The sequence below is a fragment of the Carassius carassius genome, chromosome 5, assembly GCF_963082965.1.
Source record: "Carassius carassius chromosome 5, fCarCar2.1, whole genome shotgun sequence".
Classification (NCBI taxonomy): Eukaryota; Metazoa; Chordata; class Actinopteri; order Cypriniformes; family Cyprinidae; genus Carassius; species Carassius carassius.
The window spans coordinates 16,453,315-16,468,976 of NC_081759.1; the positions used below are offsets into that span (position 1 = coordinate 16,453,315).

Consider the following 15,662-nt stretch of genomic DNA (forward strand, 5'->3'; position numbering starts at 1 on the left):
GTGGTAGTTAATGAATCTGTAGCAACAGCTCTTCCTTTGCATAGTTACATTTTCACAAATGTATTACTTTAACATGTCTAACTACTTCAAACTATGATTAGCTGATTAAATTAAATTTTTCAGTGTTTTGTGACATTATAAGGATACCAAAAGTTGGTTTCGTTGCATGAATGTAGTCAGTCTGTTCCTTAATCAGCAGATCTCAGTTAGCCTTATTAAATTTAGCTCGGTTCCACTCTGCTGTTCTCTCATAACTCATCACCTCAGTATCTTCAGACACAGGCAGGGCTTTCTGACTCCAGCTTGTCATTGCGTGGGTGTGTGGAGATAAGGGGTCTTTATTGGTAGACCCTGCTAATCTGACTTGGCAGGGGGGATTGAGGCCAGGCTGTCCGGAGTGTGACGCCTCCATCCAGCATGACTTTTTGTGGATGGCCCCAGCTGCTCTGGATACATCTTTAGTGAGTGATGAAAGAGGAAGACGTAGAGCTGGGCAGGTTGCGGGGCCTCCCTCCTCTAATCCACCCAGCCCTCCTTCACTGCGTCTGTCTCTCAGCCCTTGTTTAGGTGCATGCCTTTCAGCAAATCCAGTGCTATGATTCATTTTTACATGAGAATAGCATTGTCCTTAGGGATTTTTCAGCTTGGATTGGGTGCAATGATGTTATAGTGCTTAACCTCAAAAGGTGAACACTGCAAAATAAAGCTGATTCTTAATCAGCATCTTTATCTAGATTTCTATTAATTCTTAAAGCGTGAAAGATAGATTCACCTAAGAAGATATAAAGTGATATGCACTTTAATATGTCATCCACTGATGATTATTTCACTTTCTAAATGTAATTTAGAAAAATAGAATAAAGAAAAGAAAAAATTAACATTCTGAGAAAAATAATTAAAACCATGATGACAACGATAAATGCAGTGGTTTAGGGAGTGACAGAAAATATGACACATTTATTACATCTGACCACTGTAATCAAGCTGTTTGTTTATATATTTTCCTTGTTTTTTTTTCTTTTGCTACTGAAGAAAACATATCTGTTCCATTCTCCACTACACTAATTTAATCAATGTGAAAAAGGTCCAAACTTAACCCAAAAATAAAAATTCGGTCACAATTTTTCACCATGTCATTACAAACCCATTGTTATTTTGAGAATTTTTGAAGAATCATCTCATAGCTTTTCTAGAAGGGAAAAAAGCACCCAAAAAGTTTTTGAAACAATGTTAAGAAAAATATAACACACTTTTGATTTCCAAAAAGATTATTTCTTCAAAGTATTTAAATGTCACCTTGCTTTTAGGAGAAAATAAACAAATAAATAAGCAACAACGCTTTTTCAGGACATTCTAAGTAAAATTTCATAAAATTCAAATAGGCTTTACAGATCTTAATTGCAAATTGTTTTTTGTTTTTATGTCTTCACTGAAAAGGTTACATTAATTTGTTCCTCTCCATAGAAATATCTGTCAGTATAGAGTGATCATTTCATTTGTGGAGCAGAATGTATCATGCAAACACAAACATTTTTATTGCTATTTACAGTACGAACAAAACAAGCATATTCGTTTATTACATTTATTACGAACTGACATTTGCGCTTAGCAACTCAATCCATGTACAGTAATTTAGATTCAGACTATGTACAAAATGTAGGCGTTCCTTCGGGGCGATAAAGTCCTGTACAACTCAATATGAACTTAAAATCTTTCTCCTCTGGACTTCAAGGGAAACAACATGAAACTTTCTGTAAAGTGTAAAGCCAACCAGGCTGTTGGACACATCAGTTTGGGCCTGTGGGACATTTGGGCTAATCTAATGCAGATCTCACTGTACAGAACATCAAAGGCCCCGAATCGTAAATGAGAAAACCCAATGACTTTGAGGAAGGAGAGATGGACTGCATTTCAAATGTCTGAGGAAAATCGCCTGATTACAAATGTATTTCTTTGAAGCTAGACTGATCTTGGTACTTGTATGTTAAAGTAATTGTACCAGATAGATTGTGCATTGCCTCCCCCTGGTGGATGGATCATGCAATATCATCACAGCGCTTGTGGTATGGAGGTCTCACTTGTTGCAAATCATCCATCAAACTTCATCCAGGTTTTTATTTAGCTTGTTAATCTTTCCTACAACTTCCTGCAGTTGGCCCACAGTCTCCATCATGTGTCGAATGCTGTCTTGGACATTTCCCATTCCCTCTCGCCTCCATGAAATTCGCAGTTCCTCGATCCATCTCAGCACTTCATCCAGTTGTTTCTGAGTTTCTTTCTGCTCCTCAAGTTCAGCGAGAAGCGCTTGCTTGGCGCACACCTCGGCTTCATAAGCCTGCAGCAGATTGGCAATGGAGTCCTGCAGCTTCATGAGGTCTTCTTTGCCTTCTGGGTACTTCTGGTGCAGCTGGTCATCAGGCAGCAGGACGTTGTGAGGGATGGACAGGACGCGGTCCATCAGCATCCCCTTCATGCGCTGAAACATGATTTCAAAGCGCTCATGTAAGAACTGCCGCAGTTTTTGGGTGCTCTCTCGGGCTGTCAGTCGGAGTTCTGCTGGCGGATCCTGGCCTGGACACAATCTCTTCACGAACACCGATTCAACAGCGACCAATATGTGATTGAGGGAGTCTCGAAATGCATCGCGAACTCGTACGGTGCAGGTCTCTGGGGTGAAACCGAAGAACTGTGCTTCATACAGCTGGAGGGATTCAGATCCCACTGAAACTGAATTCAAATACATTCACATATCATCCATACAATCAAAAATGTGGAGTAATTAAAATGTTTCATGTTTCTAAAAGAAATCTCTTAAGCAGACTTCTTATGCTCCATTTATATGATCAAAATAAAGTAAAAACCTAAATATTTTTACAAACTGAAATGGCAAAGCTGAATTTTCAACAGAACTCATTAGTATGCGGATTTGTTGACCAGGGAACATCTATTATTTATACATACACGTATAGAATATAATGTTATTATATTATATTGGATTGCTTTTAAGTCGTGTCGTTGGACAGTTTCTAGAGCAAAATCACGGCTGTTTCTCAAAACATTAAAGGACTAGCCGCATGAAACTGACAATAACATTTATCTACGTGTAAAACTGACTAAATATGTTCTAACATTCTAGAGTTATATATAAAGTAAATAACTCTCAGCTTTTTTATAGGTCCTGGTTTGTGAGTTATTTGCACATTAAATAAGATTTGAGAAACAGGGTCGTGTTTTACCTCCGCTCTCCGCCATCTCTGAGTCTGCAGCTCGCGCGCAGTTCAACCTTCTTCGCGTCTCCCTGAGGTCAAGTGTGTTTAAAAGCGCAATATCGCCCCCTGGACACCGGGAGCGTAACCGGGCGAACACGTCGTAGAAGATTAGCAGACGCTTTTCCAAATGAGGACAATGGAAGCAATCAACATCAACAAAGAGCAAGGATACTCAAGTGCTATAACAAGTCTACTGACACATGTTTACTAACACAGTACACATAGCAAGTTTTATATATATATATATATATATATATATATATATATATATATATATATATATATATATATATATATATATATATATATATATATAAATAATAAATAAAAGAACAGATAGAAAAGAAAAAGAATAGAGCAAGCTAGTGTTAGAGGCCTTTAAAAAAGATTTAGTCATTGCATACACTTTAGTTTCATACACTGTAAGATTTGATTTTAAACTACACACACATACAATTGAAAAATAAACTGTTAATTAATTTAAAGATGCCTTAAATATAAGTAAAGTTAAAATTATGTGGACAGATGTCTGCAATATATACCATCAATTAACAAACTCGTAGCTTGCTTAAGTTATAAAAATCAGTTCTCCTAATGACAAAATTAATTTGATTTTTTTACTTGTGACTGGAACCTGACTGTTGCGCTCTTATTTAATGGGCATCTCCCATCCCAGTGTGAAACTGTCAAATTACAAAATTTTCATACATTTATGGACAATCTTTACCAACCAATAGTAACATGCCAAACATCCACTGACCGGGATACCACAGTAAATGACACGTTAGATGACCAATCAGAGCAGCGAGATATTGAAGCGTTAACCAATCGGAATCATCAAAAACTAAAACCGCCTCCTTCATTCGCTTACTCTGGTGATGACGTGTCAAGAAGGTGCCGGAAGCAGCATTGTCGCTCCAAAAAATGGCATACCAGACAGTCCGACAGGAATATTTACAGATCCCTGTGGTCACTAGAGCTTATACCACCGCCTGCGTACTCACTACAGCCGCCGTGGTAAGTAAACAGATCAATATTAAGGTCTTAAGCGCTATTTTATGCCGTGTCCTCGTCCCTTTGCAGTTAAAACAGCTGGTTTCCTTTGGGCTGTTCTCAGGACATTTGAACATAAACCCTCGGGTTAAATGTCTGTGTATTTTATGCCATGTTAAGACTAATGAACCTAAGGTTACTTGTCACTAGGTTTTGAGTGCAGCAGCTCTATCTGCATGTTCACATCATACTTCCTGTGTTTACCATCATTCACAGTTAAACCTCAAGCGAACTGCTCAAAGTGAATTTGCTTTTGATTTCAGATATTATTGTAGTGGAGCATTAAAATGTGATTAAACGCTGTTTGTTTATCTGCAACATGTCATTTGTATCTGATTATAGTGTTTACTTCCTGTCCACAGCAATTAGAGCTCATCACACCTTTCCAGCTTTACTTCAACCCAGATTTAATATTGAAGAATTACCAGGTAAGTGTCAAAATAAGTGTGTCTTTGAAGAACACCGCAACCTAAAGGTAATATTTTTTAGAATCACACTGAAAGGCCTTTTACTTAAAAATAAAAAAAATAAATAAAAAACTTGTAATTCAGATGACAGAAGGCATATAGTAGAATGTGTATAGAATGTATACGGTAGGCTTTATAGTGTTAATATTGCAGCATGTGATTCTACATAATTTGTGTGTGTGTGTGTTCATAGGTATGGCGGCTAATAACCAACTTTTTGTTTTTTGGTCCGGTTGGGTTCAACTTCTTATTCAACATGATATTTTTGTATCCTTGTTATATAATAATATATCCATAGTTGATTGTACATTTAACAGTGAAAGGGATGGTGTCTGAAGGTTTGTTCAATCCTTAACTGGAGTCTCACAGGTACAGATACTGTCGGATGCTGGAGGAGGGCTCCTTCAGAGGGAGAACTGCTGACTTTGTCTTTATGTTCCACTTTGGTGGCCTTCTCATGACTGTATCCTTCACATTTTCTCAAAAGAGAAGCACTCATTTTATTTATCTGTATAGCAGATCAGATCAGAAAAATGATTTGCTTAGTCAGTTTTATTTTAACTTTCTTAAGAACTTTTTAAAATGTAAAACATTCAAAAGTTATATATATATATATATATCAGTGGTGTGTGGGTCAATGTATAAACAACCCGTACTCGACCAATGTTTTCAACTAACCCGCCCGCTACACGGACCGCAGAAAAAGAAAATATGTGTCGCTGCTAAGATGAAGTTGACGATGCGGACTCGCCATGAACACCAGAGAGTAATGCACATTTCATATGGATTACATAATCAGAGAGTAGCCATTTATTTTGTTTGAAAATTTTCGTTTAAAAGTAGACATTTCAAGCTCTCTGTAATATATTGCCTATATTACTTTTTAAACCCACCGACTAAAAGATTAATACACTACCTGACCCAAAATATCACCCAAAGTTTCTACAGCTTTTTTCAGAATCTGGAAAAATGACTGGGGCTAACTTGTTACTGCAGTCGGGAGAGCGATATTAATGTGTGTGACGTACGCATGATAAATGCTCGTCACTTCTGCTGCCCAAACTTTGTCAGCCTGTGGGTCATTTGGTTTATTGAAAAACGATTGCTCTCCAATTTGAGATGGTTGACAATGTTGAGGAGGCGTTTGTGCACGAGTCAACAGTTTGATTGACGTACGACCCAGCCTATCGACTAACGCTTTTATTTCTCTCCTCTGACTATTGGACATAAGTTAACAGTACGCCTATGGACGTATCCTTGTATTTATTAGGCAGGGTCGAATGAAAAAGTGGGAAAGATGCTCAGTTTGCGTGAGGCGGGACAAAGGGTAAAATTGCTGTACAGTACAATGTAAAGCGGGACGGGTGGTCATTCTATAATCACGTCAGTTAATTAGGCCAATAAAGTGTAGGCCTATGTATTTCAAAATTGTGTTTAGTTCTATATAAATTACCAAGGTTTAATTGGCATCTTTATTTTAAACGACCCGACCGACCTCGACCCGAATATCATTAAAAATATTTTTGGATGACTCGTAACTGCAGGTGACCACAGGCACCCGCTCATTTTGGATCAACCAGATCAAGCCATTCAAAGGCTTGGAGTCTTGGATATATATCATTTTTATTATAGAATTTTATATAGCAATGGCGCTTTTCAATTGATCAAAAGTGATGATAAAGACATTTATAATGTTACAAAATATTTCTATTTTAGATAAATGCTGTTCTACTGAACTCTCTATTCATCAAAGAAACATGAAAAAATTCTACTCAGCTGTTTTCAACATAATAATAATAAATGTTTTTTGAGCAGCAAATCAGTATGTTAGAATTTTTCTGAAGGATCGTGTGACTGGAGTGATGATGCAAAAAATTCAGCTTTGGTATTACAGGAATAAATTACATTTAAAAAATAATTTCAAATAGAAAAGTTATTTTAAATAGTAAAAATATATAAAATGTTACTGTTTTTGCTGTACTTTGGATCAAATAAATGAACGCTTTGTGAACACTTTACATGAGAATAGCCTGAGCTTCTGACATGGCATTAAAATCTAAACGAATTACCTACATAAGCATAAACAAATAAACAGACAAGTTTCTAATATTTGAGATATGAAGTTATTTAAAATACTACAAAATATTAAAAAAGTCAAAAAATGTCTTGTAAGAAAAATGGATTACATAAATAGGGAAGGAAAAAAGTATAAATAAAAGGGCACACTTATAAATAAAAATACAGTATAAAAATAAATACTGATCATACATATAGCATTGAAGGCAATGTTCCAACTTTCAAGGCAGGTTTCTATTAACATATAATTGCGTAATATGCTTTAGATCGTCATCCTGTCTATTGAGAAGCTCACAGAATGAAATGATAGTTTTGTGCTACCTTGGGAAGAAAAGAAGAGGAAGATGAGTCACATCTCACTCTAACCTCAAGATGTAGACATATAGAAGCTGAATAATTAATAATGAATGATGTTTGACCTCATACTATATTTAATAAAATCATGTGAGACGTCTTGTAGAAACATTTAAAACAGGCAAAAATATCCAATTAGCTAAAAACAAAAAAAACAATAAAACATATAAGCCCTTAAAGATTTCAAGATGTATAACATGCATTACATCTTACATTTGCTCAGATAGCGGTTGTAATTTTCTTAAAGTCTGTGCAGATTTTTGGCACGTTTGTGAATCTTGTGTTTTTAGGTCAGGCTTTCACCATCATGCTCGTGTACATCTGGAGCAGGAGGAACCCAAACGTGCGCATGAATTTCTTCGGCCTTCTGAATTTCCAAGCCCCCTTCCTCCCGTGGGTGCTCATGGGATTCTCTCTGCTGCTGGGGAACTCCATCATTGTGGATCTTTTAGGTAAAGACTTGTGTGGATTCACTTTACTTGTGCTGATACTTGCATTGACAATAAATTAGTCCAGTTTGGTTCATTACTATTTGTCATTTGAATTTTATTTGAAATAATAATGAATTCATCTGTTGTTGGTATTATATGTTCTGTCTTTCCATTAAAGGCATCGCAGTGGGCCATGTGTACTACTTTTTGGAGGATGTGTTTCCCAACCAACCAGGTGGTGGCAGATGGCTGAGGACTCCCTCCATCCTGTGAGTGCTAATGTATCAGGTCTTCACAATGTCAAGGGACATGTATGTATTCAAGGGACTTGTAATTATTATTATCAATCAATTAAAAATGAATCACTAAAATATTAAGTTGCAGAACCATTTTAAGCCGATAATACATTTCTTGAGCATCAAAACAACATATAAGAATGATTTCTGAAGTATCATTTATCATTCATTACCTAGCATGCTAATGTATTAAATTAGTTATTTTAAATTGTAGTAATATTTCCACTGTTTTATTTTATATATATTTAATGTCTATATAGACTTATTTCAAAACATTAAAAAACTACCAATCCCCAAGTTTTGCCACACCCTCAGTAACTCATATTTAAATCTTCTAGATAATATTTTAGTCTTTGCTTTGAAGTAAAACACCCTTTCTTTCTACTTCTCCAGTAAGATGCTGTTTGATACACCAGAAGAAGATGCCGACTACAACCCTCTCCCTGAGGAGCGTCCAGGAGGCTTTGCCTGGGGTGAGGGTCAGAGACTAGGAGGCTAGTCTCAGCCCCCTGTGCCTGCCACTTAATGGACATCTCTGAGAGCAAGAGAAAGAAAATCTTCTTTTTCTCGACTTGTTTCTCTTGTGTACAAAAGAACAGGAGCTCCACCGAGCAAGAGGGAGACTTGTAGTTTGTGTGCACGGAAATCATATGCCTCAAAATGTCTGCAAGACCCCTTACGCTCCTCTGACTGTGGGCATGGGTTTAAAAAAAACAACTGACTTTTGATATGTTGCTGTTGCTGCCCTGAACAACAGCGAATACAAATCGAGCAGCTGTGAGAGACAAATATCTATTGATAGTCACCATTGTACTTGTTTCTTTTTTTTTTTCTTTTTTTTTTTTAAGAATAAATGTATCATTTTCAGAGTACTGCTTGTTTGTGTGTTGTTTTTCTTTTCCAAAAAGGGAATAAAAAAAAAAAAGGTACAATGTAATATCAGACATGAAATTTGTCAGTGCAAATCATTAAAAGGCCTTCTATGTAATGCATTGGCCTATGAAGATGTTTCTCAAACATCTTTTGAACTTGCTTAACCACTTCCAAGCAAATGTCTCATACAGTAGGATACTACAACAGAAAATGACAAATCAAATGACATTTTTGAAAGATGTATTACATTTCTAACAATGGTAAGTGAAATATCGGTTTAGATAAGTAAAGGAAAACACCTGCAGTTTATATGCTATTAGAGCTTGTTTTTGCTCAAATAATGTACAATAGTAGCTTGAAGGAAACTTGATTTCAGGATCCGCTCATGTCCAGCTGAAGGGAAAGTATTTGATTTTGAGTCTTTTATCCTATGTCATCATAGTCCTCGCTGTCATAGTTAACAGGGATTTCAACGTCGTCATAATCCTCAGAAACGGTGTCTTGACTTTTAGTCTCGACGGTGGTGTAGTGTGGAGTGAAGATGGGTTGCTGCGGGGAAGGAAGGTTCATCTCATCCTCAACCTCCACATAGTCTGACGCAGGCTCCAAATCCTCATAACCCTGATCCACTGGAAATTCAGATAAGAAATTAAACTGGTTACATTTCTCTTATTTTGAGCTCTTTTTGGAAAAATCCTATGGAAGTCAATGGCTATGATTAACAATATGAGTAAATGTCGACAAGTTTTTATTTTTGGGTGATCCTTTTAATACAATTGAAAATGAGACTAAATATGCGGGATAGACTTAACACTCTAAAGTCCTAGATAGTGTCATTTTTTCCAACTCACAACTTTAATGGAGTTTTTGCCTAATGAAAGTCTTTTCAGAAAGAGGTTTAAGTAATAGTAGTACATGTACTGAATTCTGGCCCTCACTGCCTCACTTTCATTCCTTTAGAAAATTAAATATGGCACTACCCTGACAAGCAACTGAGTGCAACCCCTGCAAACAAGCCTGCATTGGCCCATTACAGGCCCACTTAGGGCTAGCCTAAGGGCCCCCAGCGGGCTGCCAGCACAGGCCATTGGCAGACCATTGGTCCTTTAGCTCTCGCATGGGAAGCCCTCCTAGGCCCACACAGGGCCCCACTATTAATCAACAACAATGCATCTGTTTCACTTGAAATACTTTTTAGCTACTATAACTTAAATCTTTAGGAAAACAGTTATTATACATCTGAAATGGATGCAGTCAACACATAACTAATGTCTATATTGTCAAAAATGTACAGTAGTCAAAGGGATTTCAAATCAATGAATTTATTAAATACAAAATAGAAAACGTTCAAATCAGGTTAATAAAGCTACATATAGTCAAAAATGTTAATACACAAAAGTACAAAAAAAAAAATATTGCAACATTGTAGGATTTCGAAATGTGAAAGTTGATGTGTGCGAAAGTCAAGTTTTCTGTTGTACATCAATGTCCAAACACTTTCCATAGCTGCAGTTGGCTGATAACAAATGAATAATCCAACCTCTTGTAATCAAAACAGCCACAGCTCTCAAACACCAGACTCTTCCTGACCAGGAACAATCAAAAATAGTCCAGACTATGGGCACACGTCGAAAGGCTCTTAAAATCCATATTCAAACTGGACCATGATGTGGTGGCCTCATCAATAAAGAGTCCGTCTAAAATGCATACAAATACACTGTCTTAATCTTCTAGTTGTGTTCGGATCAATTAGAAAATACGAAAATTCGCACTGTTTACCACACTAGTGTGCTTCAATGTTTAATCAGGATGTTAACTTGGAAATGCTTTTATTTTGAAAAAAAAAACTAAATGACACAAAGTCACACTTGTGGTGTTCCACAGCCATTGAAAGTGAATGGGGAAGAAAGAAAGTAAGAGAGACAACTACTGTTCAGGAGCATTTTGATTATCACATTTGTACATATGCGCAACAATTGAGGCCTTGGAGCTGTGTATACTGATAAATTCATAATTAATGGCATGGCTGATTCAGTCGACAAATACAGGACACACACAGGCCTAATGATAACTGCTGAAATATTTGCGGGGAAAATCGGAGGTCAGTCTGAGCACTCATTGTACTCACAGTACATACAGCCATACACCTGCAGGCGCCACGGACTCGGATAGTTGTCGTGGTAATAAACACCATAAACAGCAACAGTTCATGTGTCAGTGCTTAATACAACTTCTATATGCATTTTAGTGGGCCTTATGGCTTTAGGTCGAGGAGGTCGCCTACCTTTGCCTAATGGATAAGTCCACCCCTGAGCTTGGGTTAAAATGAATATACAGACTAAATCCTTTTCACTGAAAGTGTTAAAAATTAGTTTGAAAAAGTTGTCAGAAGCGTGATGGTGCTGATGTTGAAGGCGAGCGACCATGGCGCTGTAGTTTGTTTGGCTTTTAAGTTCTGGCACTTTTATTTAGGCTTTGAAATTCATCTAAATTTGCATTATTCTGTGAAGATTATTTTGATGGACAAAACGTGTAAGTTTCATGAACTATGGTTGAACACAGAGCTTTTTTTTTCAATAATCCAGAAGCCTATGGAAAAATCCTATAGGCTTTTTGTTGAGGGAACTAGTGAGATGCTAACAGCCGAGCCGCATACAAAGTGATGTCAAAACAATCCAATGCTCTCCATTGACTTTCCAATTTGGGAAGCTGCCTCCTTGTCATTTCTGACTTATATCTCACATAACCTTGGTTCCTTCTTGAGATGAGGGAACGAGACATTGCTATCGGAATTAACCTTTTCTCCAAATACTACTGAAACCTTACTGAATCACACCAGTGAAACTGGCCAATGGTGTTCAAGCACGCAAAATATGAGGGGCTCCCACTCTATAAAGCAGTGCTTCTATGTCATCCACTCAGAAAATTGACTGAAGCAACTTGGCATTCTAAGATTCTGAGCTAGGTGACATGGCAATAAGAGCAATGTCTTGTTCCCTTATCTCAGGGAACCAAGGTTATGTGAGTAACTGAGAGCATTCCCTTTCTATTAGGTCACTCTACATTGCTATGGGAACGTATAAAATCCCACCATGTCACAGTGATGTAGCCTGGCTCAACTAACTATGTAAAGTTTCACATACGGAACCGTAATGAGAGCGGCAATGATATTGGCACTCTTGTTAAACACAGCCCAGGTCTTCAGGACCTAGTCGAAACCATGTAAAAGTCAAGGGGGACGTAGCAACTAGACGATACCACATCACACCAGGGGCAGAGTTAACGTTTGTAAAACAGAGAATATGAAATGGTGGCGGCACCAGTTCCATCAAATATATATACTAGTTGAAGTTTGTTCATTTCAACGAAATTGTGTGTTGTGTTCACTGATCTATAATTGAAAACATTATATAAATCTGTGGTTGTGATGCAACAGCTGAACCGGTGCTCAAATAAGCAGAGTATGATGGTGATCAAGTCCTAAAAGGTGTGATGAACTATATCATAACAATGTGATGAGCTGATAGGAAGCAGCATTGGATTTGTGGTGCGTCAGTACAGGGGTGTATACGACCTGGTCAAAACCACTAAAGCATGCAGCTCAAATCATAACTGAGGCTGAAAAGGTGGGTGCCGCTCGCACTGACAGCACATGTGAAGCAAGCGATGACACATCTAGGTTATAAAACTTTGCGAAAGTGTTGGGTGACAACCAGCCTGCCGCCATGCAAATGTCCTGAATAGATATGCCATTTGCCCACGCCCATGAGGACACAAGCCTGCGGGTGGAGTGAGCATGAATCCCAACCTGTGCTTTAAATGGAGTCAAAAGCACTTTAGACACATAACCATTTCTAGGCTTAAAGGTGAGTCTGCAGTCACCAGGCCTGAATTCATTACACAATTTGAAAGTGGCCAATTGGCAGCACCTACAGGTCCCCAACTAACTTAACATAGGCCAGCGTGAGCAGTAAGCAAGAGCACTGTCTTGAGAGAAAGCGCTCGAAAGCTCGCTGATTATATGAGTTCAAATGGGCGTCCTGTGAAAGCTTCAAGTACAAGCACCAAGTCCCAAGTGCATAGAGTGGAAGGGCAAGTAGGGTTCAGCTTTCTTGCTCCTTTTAAAAATCATATGATCAGGTCATTTCAAATCGATTGGACGATTATCGACGTGATAGCTGTCATAGCGGCCACATACACTTTCATTGTGGATGGCATACGGCCACTATAAAATCGCTCTTGAAGGAAGGCAAGAATTAATGGTATTGAGCAGTTATATGGGTCTTCCCTCGCAGACGCTGCCACTGAAATGGTATAATTTTCATCCTCAGCCTCCTCCATGGCACTGAAAGACATCATATCTCACGTGCCAGGAGAGGGACAGAGATCAGGAGTCATGAAGTGCACTTAAAGGGAACCTGCACCCAGTGGGGTGAGGAGCTTGTGGGCAGTGAGCAGCACAACTTTACTCCTTGGCTAAAAAGAGGCTACAAAGTAAGAGCATGGCGCAGCAATTTTTGGGTGAATTCATCACCTTGACGATGGCAAAATGGAGCCTTGGAGTCCGAAGGCTTATATCTCCGCAGTGGGGGCAGTCCGACCCCCCAAGCACTGCCTCTGTGGGGGTGCGACCCTGGCAAAAGATGCACAATTGGTTCTGCACAGGAAAGGTAATCACATGGTCATCCTTGTCTGAAGCACAACGGAACACAGCAGGGGAGAGAAGGCATGTCAGCTGTAGTGTATAGATCATAGTGAGTACTCTTGATGATAGGCTTCTTGCTTCCCGTAGAAGGTTGACTGAAGGAAAAGATTTCTGAATGGATGACGTACAAGTGCTGCTTTATATAGAGTGGAATCTCCTCATATTTTGCATACTTGAATGCCATTGGCCAGTTTCACTGGCGAGATTCAATAAGGCTTCAGTAGTATTTTGAGGAAAGGGTAGAGTGACCGAATCAAAAGCAAATAGAGCAAAGCCTGAAAGCTGCTATATGACAAAATGTACAGTAACCACGCTAAAAAAAAAAAAAACTGAACTACGTGGACCCCCACTGGGCCATCATGGGATTAATGTGGACAGTCTGCTAGTGTGGCCTGCTCACAGAGAGCCCAAGGCTGATGGCCTCACTTGTGAAAGCCCACACTGGGCCTGTTTAAGTTTGGTGTGGGCTGGCCCTTGTCCACTGTGCCCACAAAAAGCCAGCATGGGCCCCGCAAGGACATGTTTACTATAGCATGACTTGTGCTATCAACATTTTGACCAGATTTCCTGGAGAAACTGACAATTTTAAATAGTGCCGCCAATCAATGAATCGCATCCAAATTAAGTTTTTGTTTACATAATATATGTGTGTGCACTGTGTATATTTATTATGTATATATAAATAGACACACATACAGCATATGTGGCCCCATGGTTTGTTAGAATCGATATTTGGGCGAGATACAACTATTTGAAAATCTGGAATCTGAGGGTGCAAAAAAATCAAAATACTGAGAAAATCACCTTTGAAGTTGTCCAAATTAATTCTTAGCACTGCATATTACCAATCATACATGTAGTTTTGATATATTTATGGTAGAAAATTTACAGAATATCTTCATGGAAAATAAAATACTTAATATCCCACTTACCACATACTTAATGGATCATTTTGACACATACAGTGTTTTTTTGGTTACTGCTAAAAATATACCCTAGCAACTTAAGACTGGTTTTGTGGTCCAGGGTCACATATATTTAGAAAATATTTAGATGTATATATTGATATTTATAGTTTTAATTTACAGTACAGACCAAAAGTTTGGACACACCTTCTCATTCAAAGAGTTTTCTTTATTTTCATGACTATGAAAATTGTAGAGTCACACTGAAGGCATCAAGGGCTACTTGACCGAGAAGGAGTGTGATGGGGTGCTGCGCCAGATGACCTGGCCTCCACAGTCACCGGACCTGAACCCAATCGAGATGGTTTAGGGGTGAGCTGGACCGCAGACAGAAGGCAAAAGGGCCAACAAGTGTTAAGCATCTCTCGGGGAACTCCTTCAAGACTGTTGGAAGACCATTTCAGGTGACTACCTCTTGAAGCTCATCAAGAGAATGCCAAGAGTGTGCAAAGCAGTAATCAAAGCAAAAGGTGGCTACTTTGAAGAACCTACAATATGACATATTTTCAGTTGTTTCACACTTTTTTGTTATGTATATAATTCCACATGTGTTAATTCATAGTTTTGATGGCTTCAGTGTGAATCTACAATTTTCATAGTCATGAAAATAAAGAAAACTCTTTGAATGAGAAGGTGTGTCCAAACTTTTGTTCTGTACTGTATATTATACATAAATATATTGAATATATAAACATAGCATATTTTTGCTTAAATATATACATGTATGTGTGTGTATTTATAAATACATAATAAATATGCAGAGTACACACACATATCTTATGTAAACAAAAACGTTTATTTTGGATGGGATTAATCATTTGACATCACTAAGTTTAAATATTTATAGCTGCTTAAAGATAAATTTGTCAGTGTTAAGGAGTAAGCCAGCATAAAGATGGCCTTGAATTCAAGAAACTATTTTTATTTATGTTCTTTATGAATATTTTTGCTTCTAAAAGAAAATGAAGCAAGGGGGTATGTCATTGTGGCACTGTAGAGTGAAGTCAATGAGATCTTTGAGAATATATAAAACAAAACTTACCAGATTCCATGGATTTGAACTGATCTCTAGAAGGTAAAGGTGGTTTCTCTATCTCAAGCTCTTTGTGATGAACTTGTTCGTTCCTTTAATGAAAAAAGTAATTTATTGTAAACACATTTTTGTGTAGTAAG

The 15,662-nt window shown here is 37.9% G+C and overlaps 2 protein-coding genes across 2 annotated transcripts; one reads left to right on the forward strand and one right to left on the reverse strand.

Annotated features, from left to right (window-relative positions):
- Window positions 1–1,511: 1,511 nt before the first annotated feature.
- On the reverse strand, window positions 1,512–3,374 carry LOC132140865 (protein MIS12 homolog). Its single transcript, XM_059549904.1, has 2 exons — window positions 3,237–3,374; window positions 1,512–2,727 (listed from the first exon to the last, which is right to left on the reverse strand). The coding sequence occupies exons 1-2, from the start codon at window positions 3,250–3,252 to the stop codon at window positions 2,096–2,098; spliced, it is 648 nt and encodes a 215-aa protein (XP_059405887.1). The 5' UTR covers window positions 3,253–3,374; the 3' UTR covers window positions 1,512–2,095.
- A 752-nt stretch (window positions 3,375–4,126) lies between these two features.
- On the forward strand, window positions 4,127–8,818 carry LOC132140866 (derlin-2-like). Its single transcript, XM_059549905.1, has 7 exons — window positions 4,127–4,286; window positions 4,685–4,750; window positions 4,983–5,056; window positions 5,159–5,252; window positions 7,476–7,671; window positions 7,829–7,919; window positions 8,340–8,818. The coding sequence occupies exons 1-7, from the start codon at window positions 4,194–4,196 to the stop codon at window positions 8,443–8,445; spliced, it is 720 nt and encodes a 239-aa protein (XP_059405888.1). The 5' UTR covers window positions 4,127–4,193; the 3' UTR covers window positions 8,446–8,818.
- Window positions 8,819–15,662: the final 6,844 nt, after the last annotated feature.

Excerpts from the sequence above, each read along its gene's own strand:
- LOC132140866 (XM_059549905.1), top strand. The coding sequence starts at position 4,194 with ATGGCATACCAGACAGTCCGACAGGAATATTTACAGATCCCTGTGGTC. Across the intron at positions 4,751-4,982 it reads TAATATTGAAGAATTACCAG|GTATGGCGGCTAATAACCAA; the intron begins GTAAGTGTCAAA and ends GTGTGTTCATAG. Across the intron at positions 5,057-5,158 it reads TTATTCAACATGATATTTTT|GTACAGATACTGTCGGATGC; the intron begins GTATCCTTGTTA and ends GGAGTCTCACAG.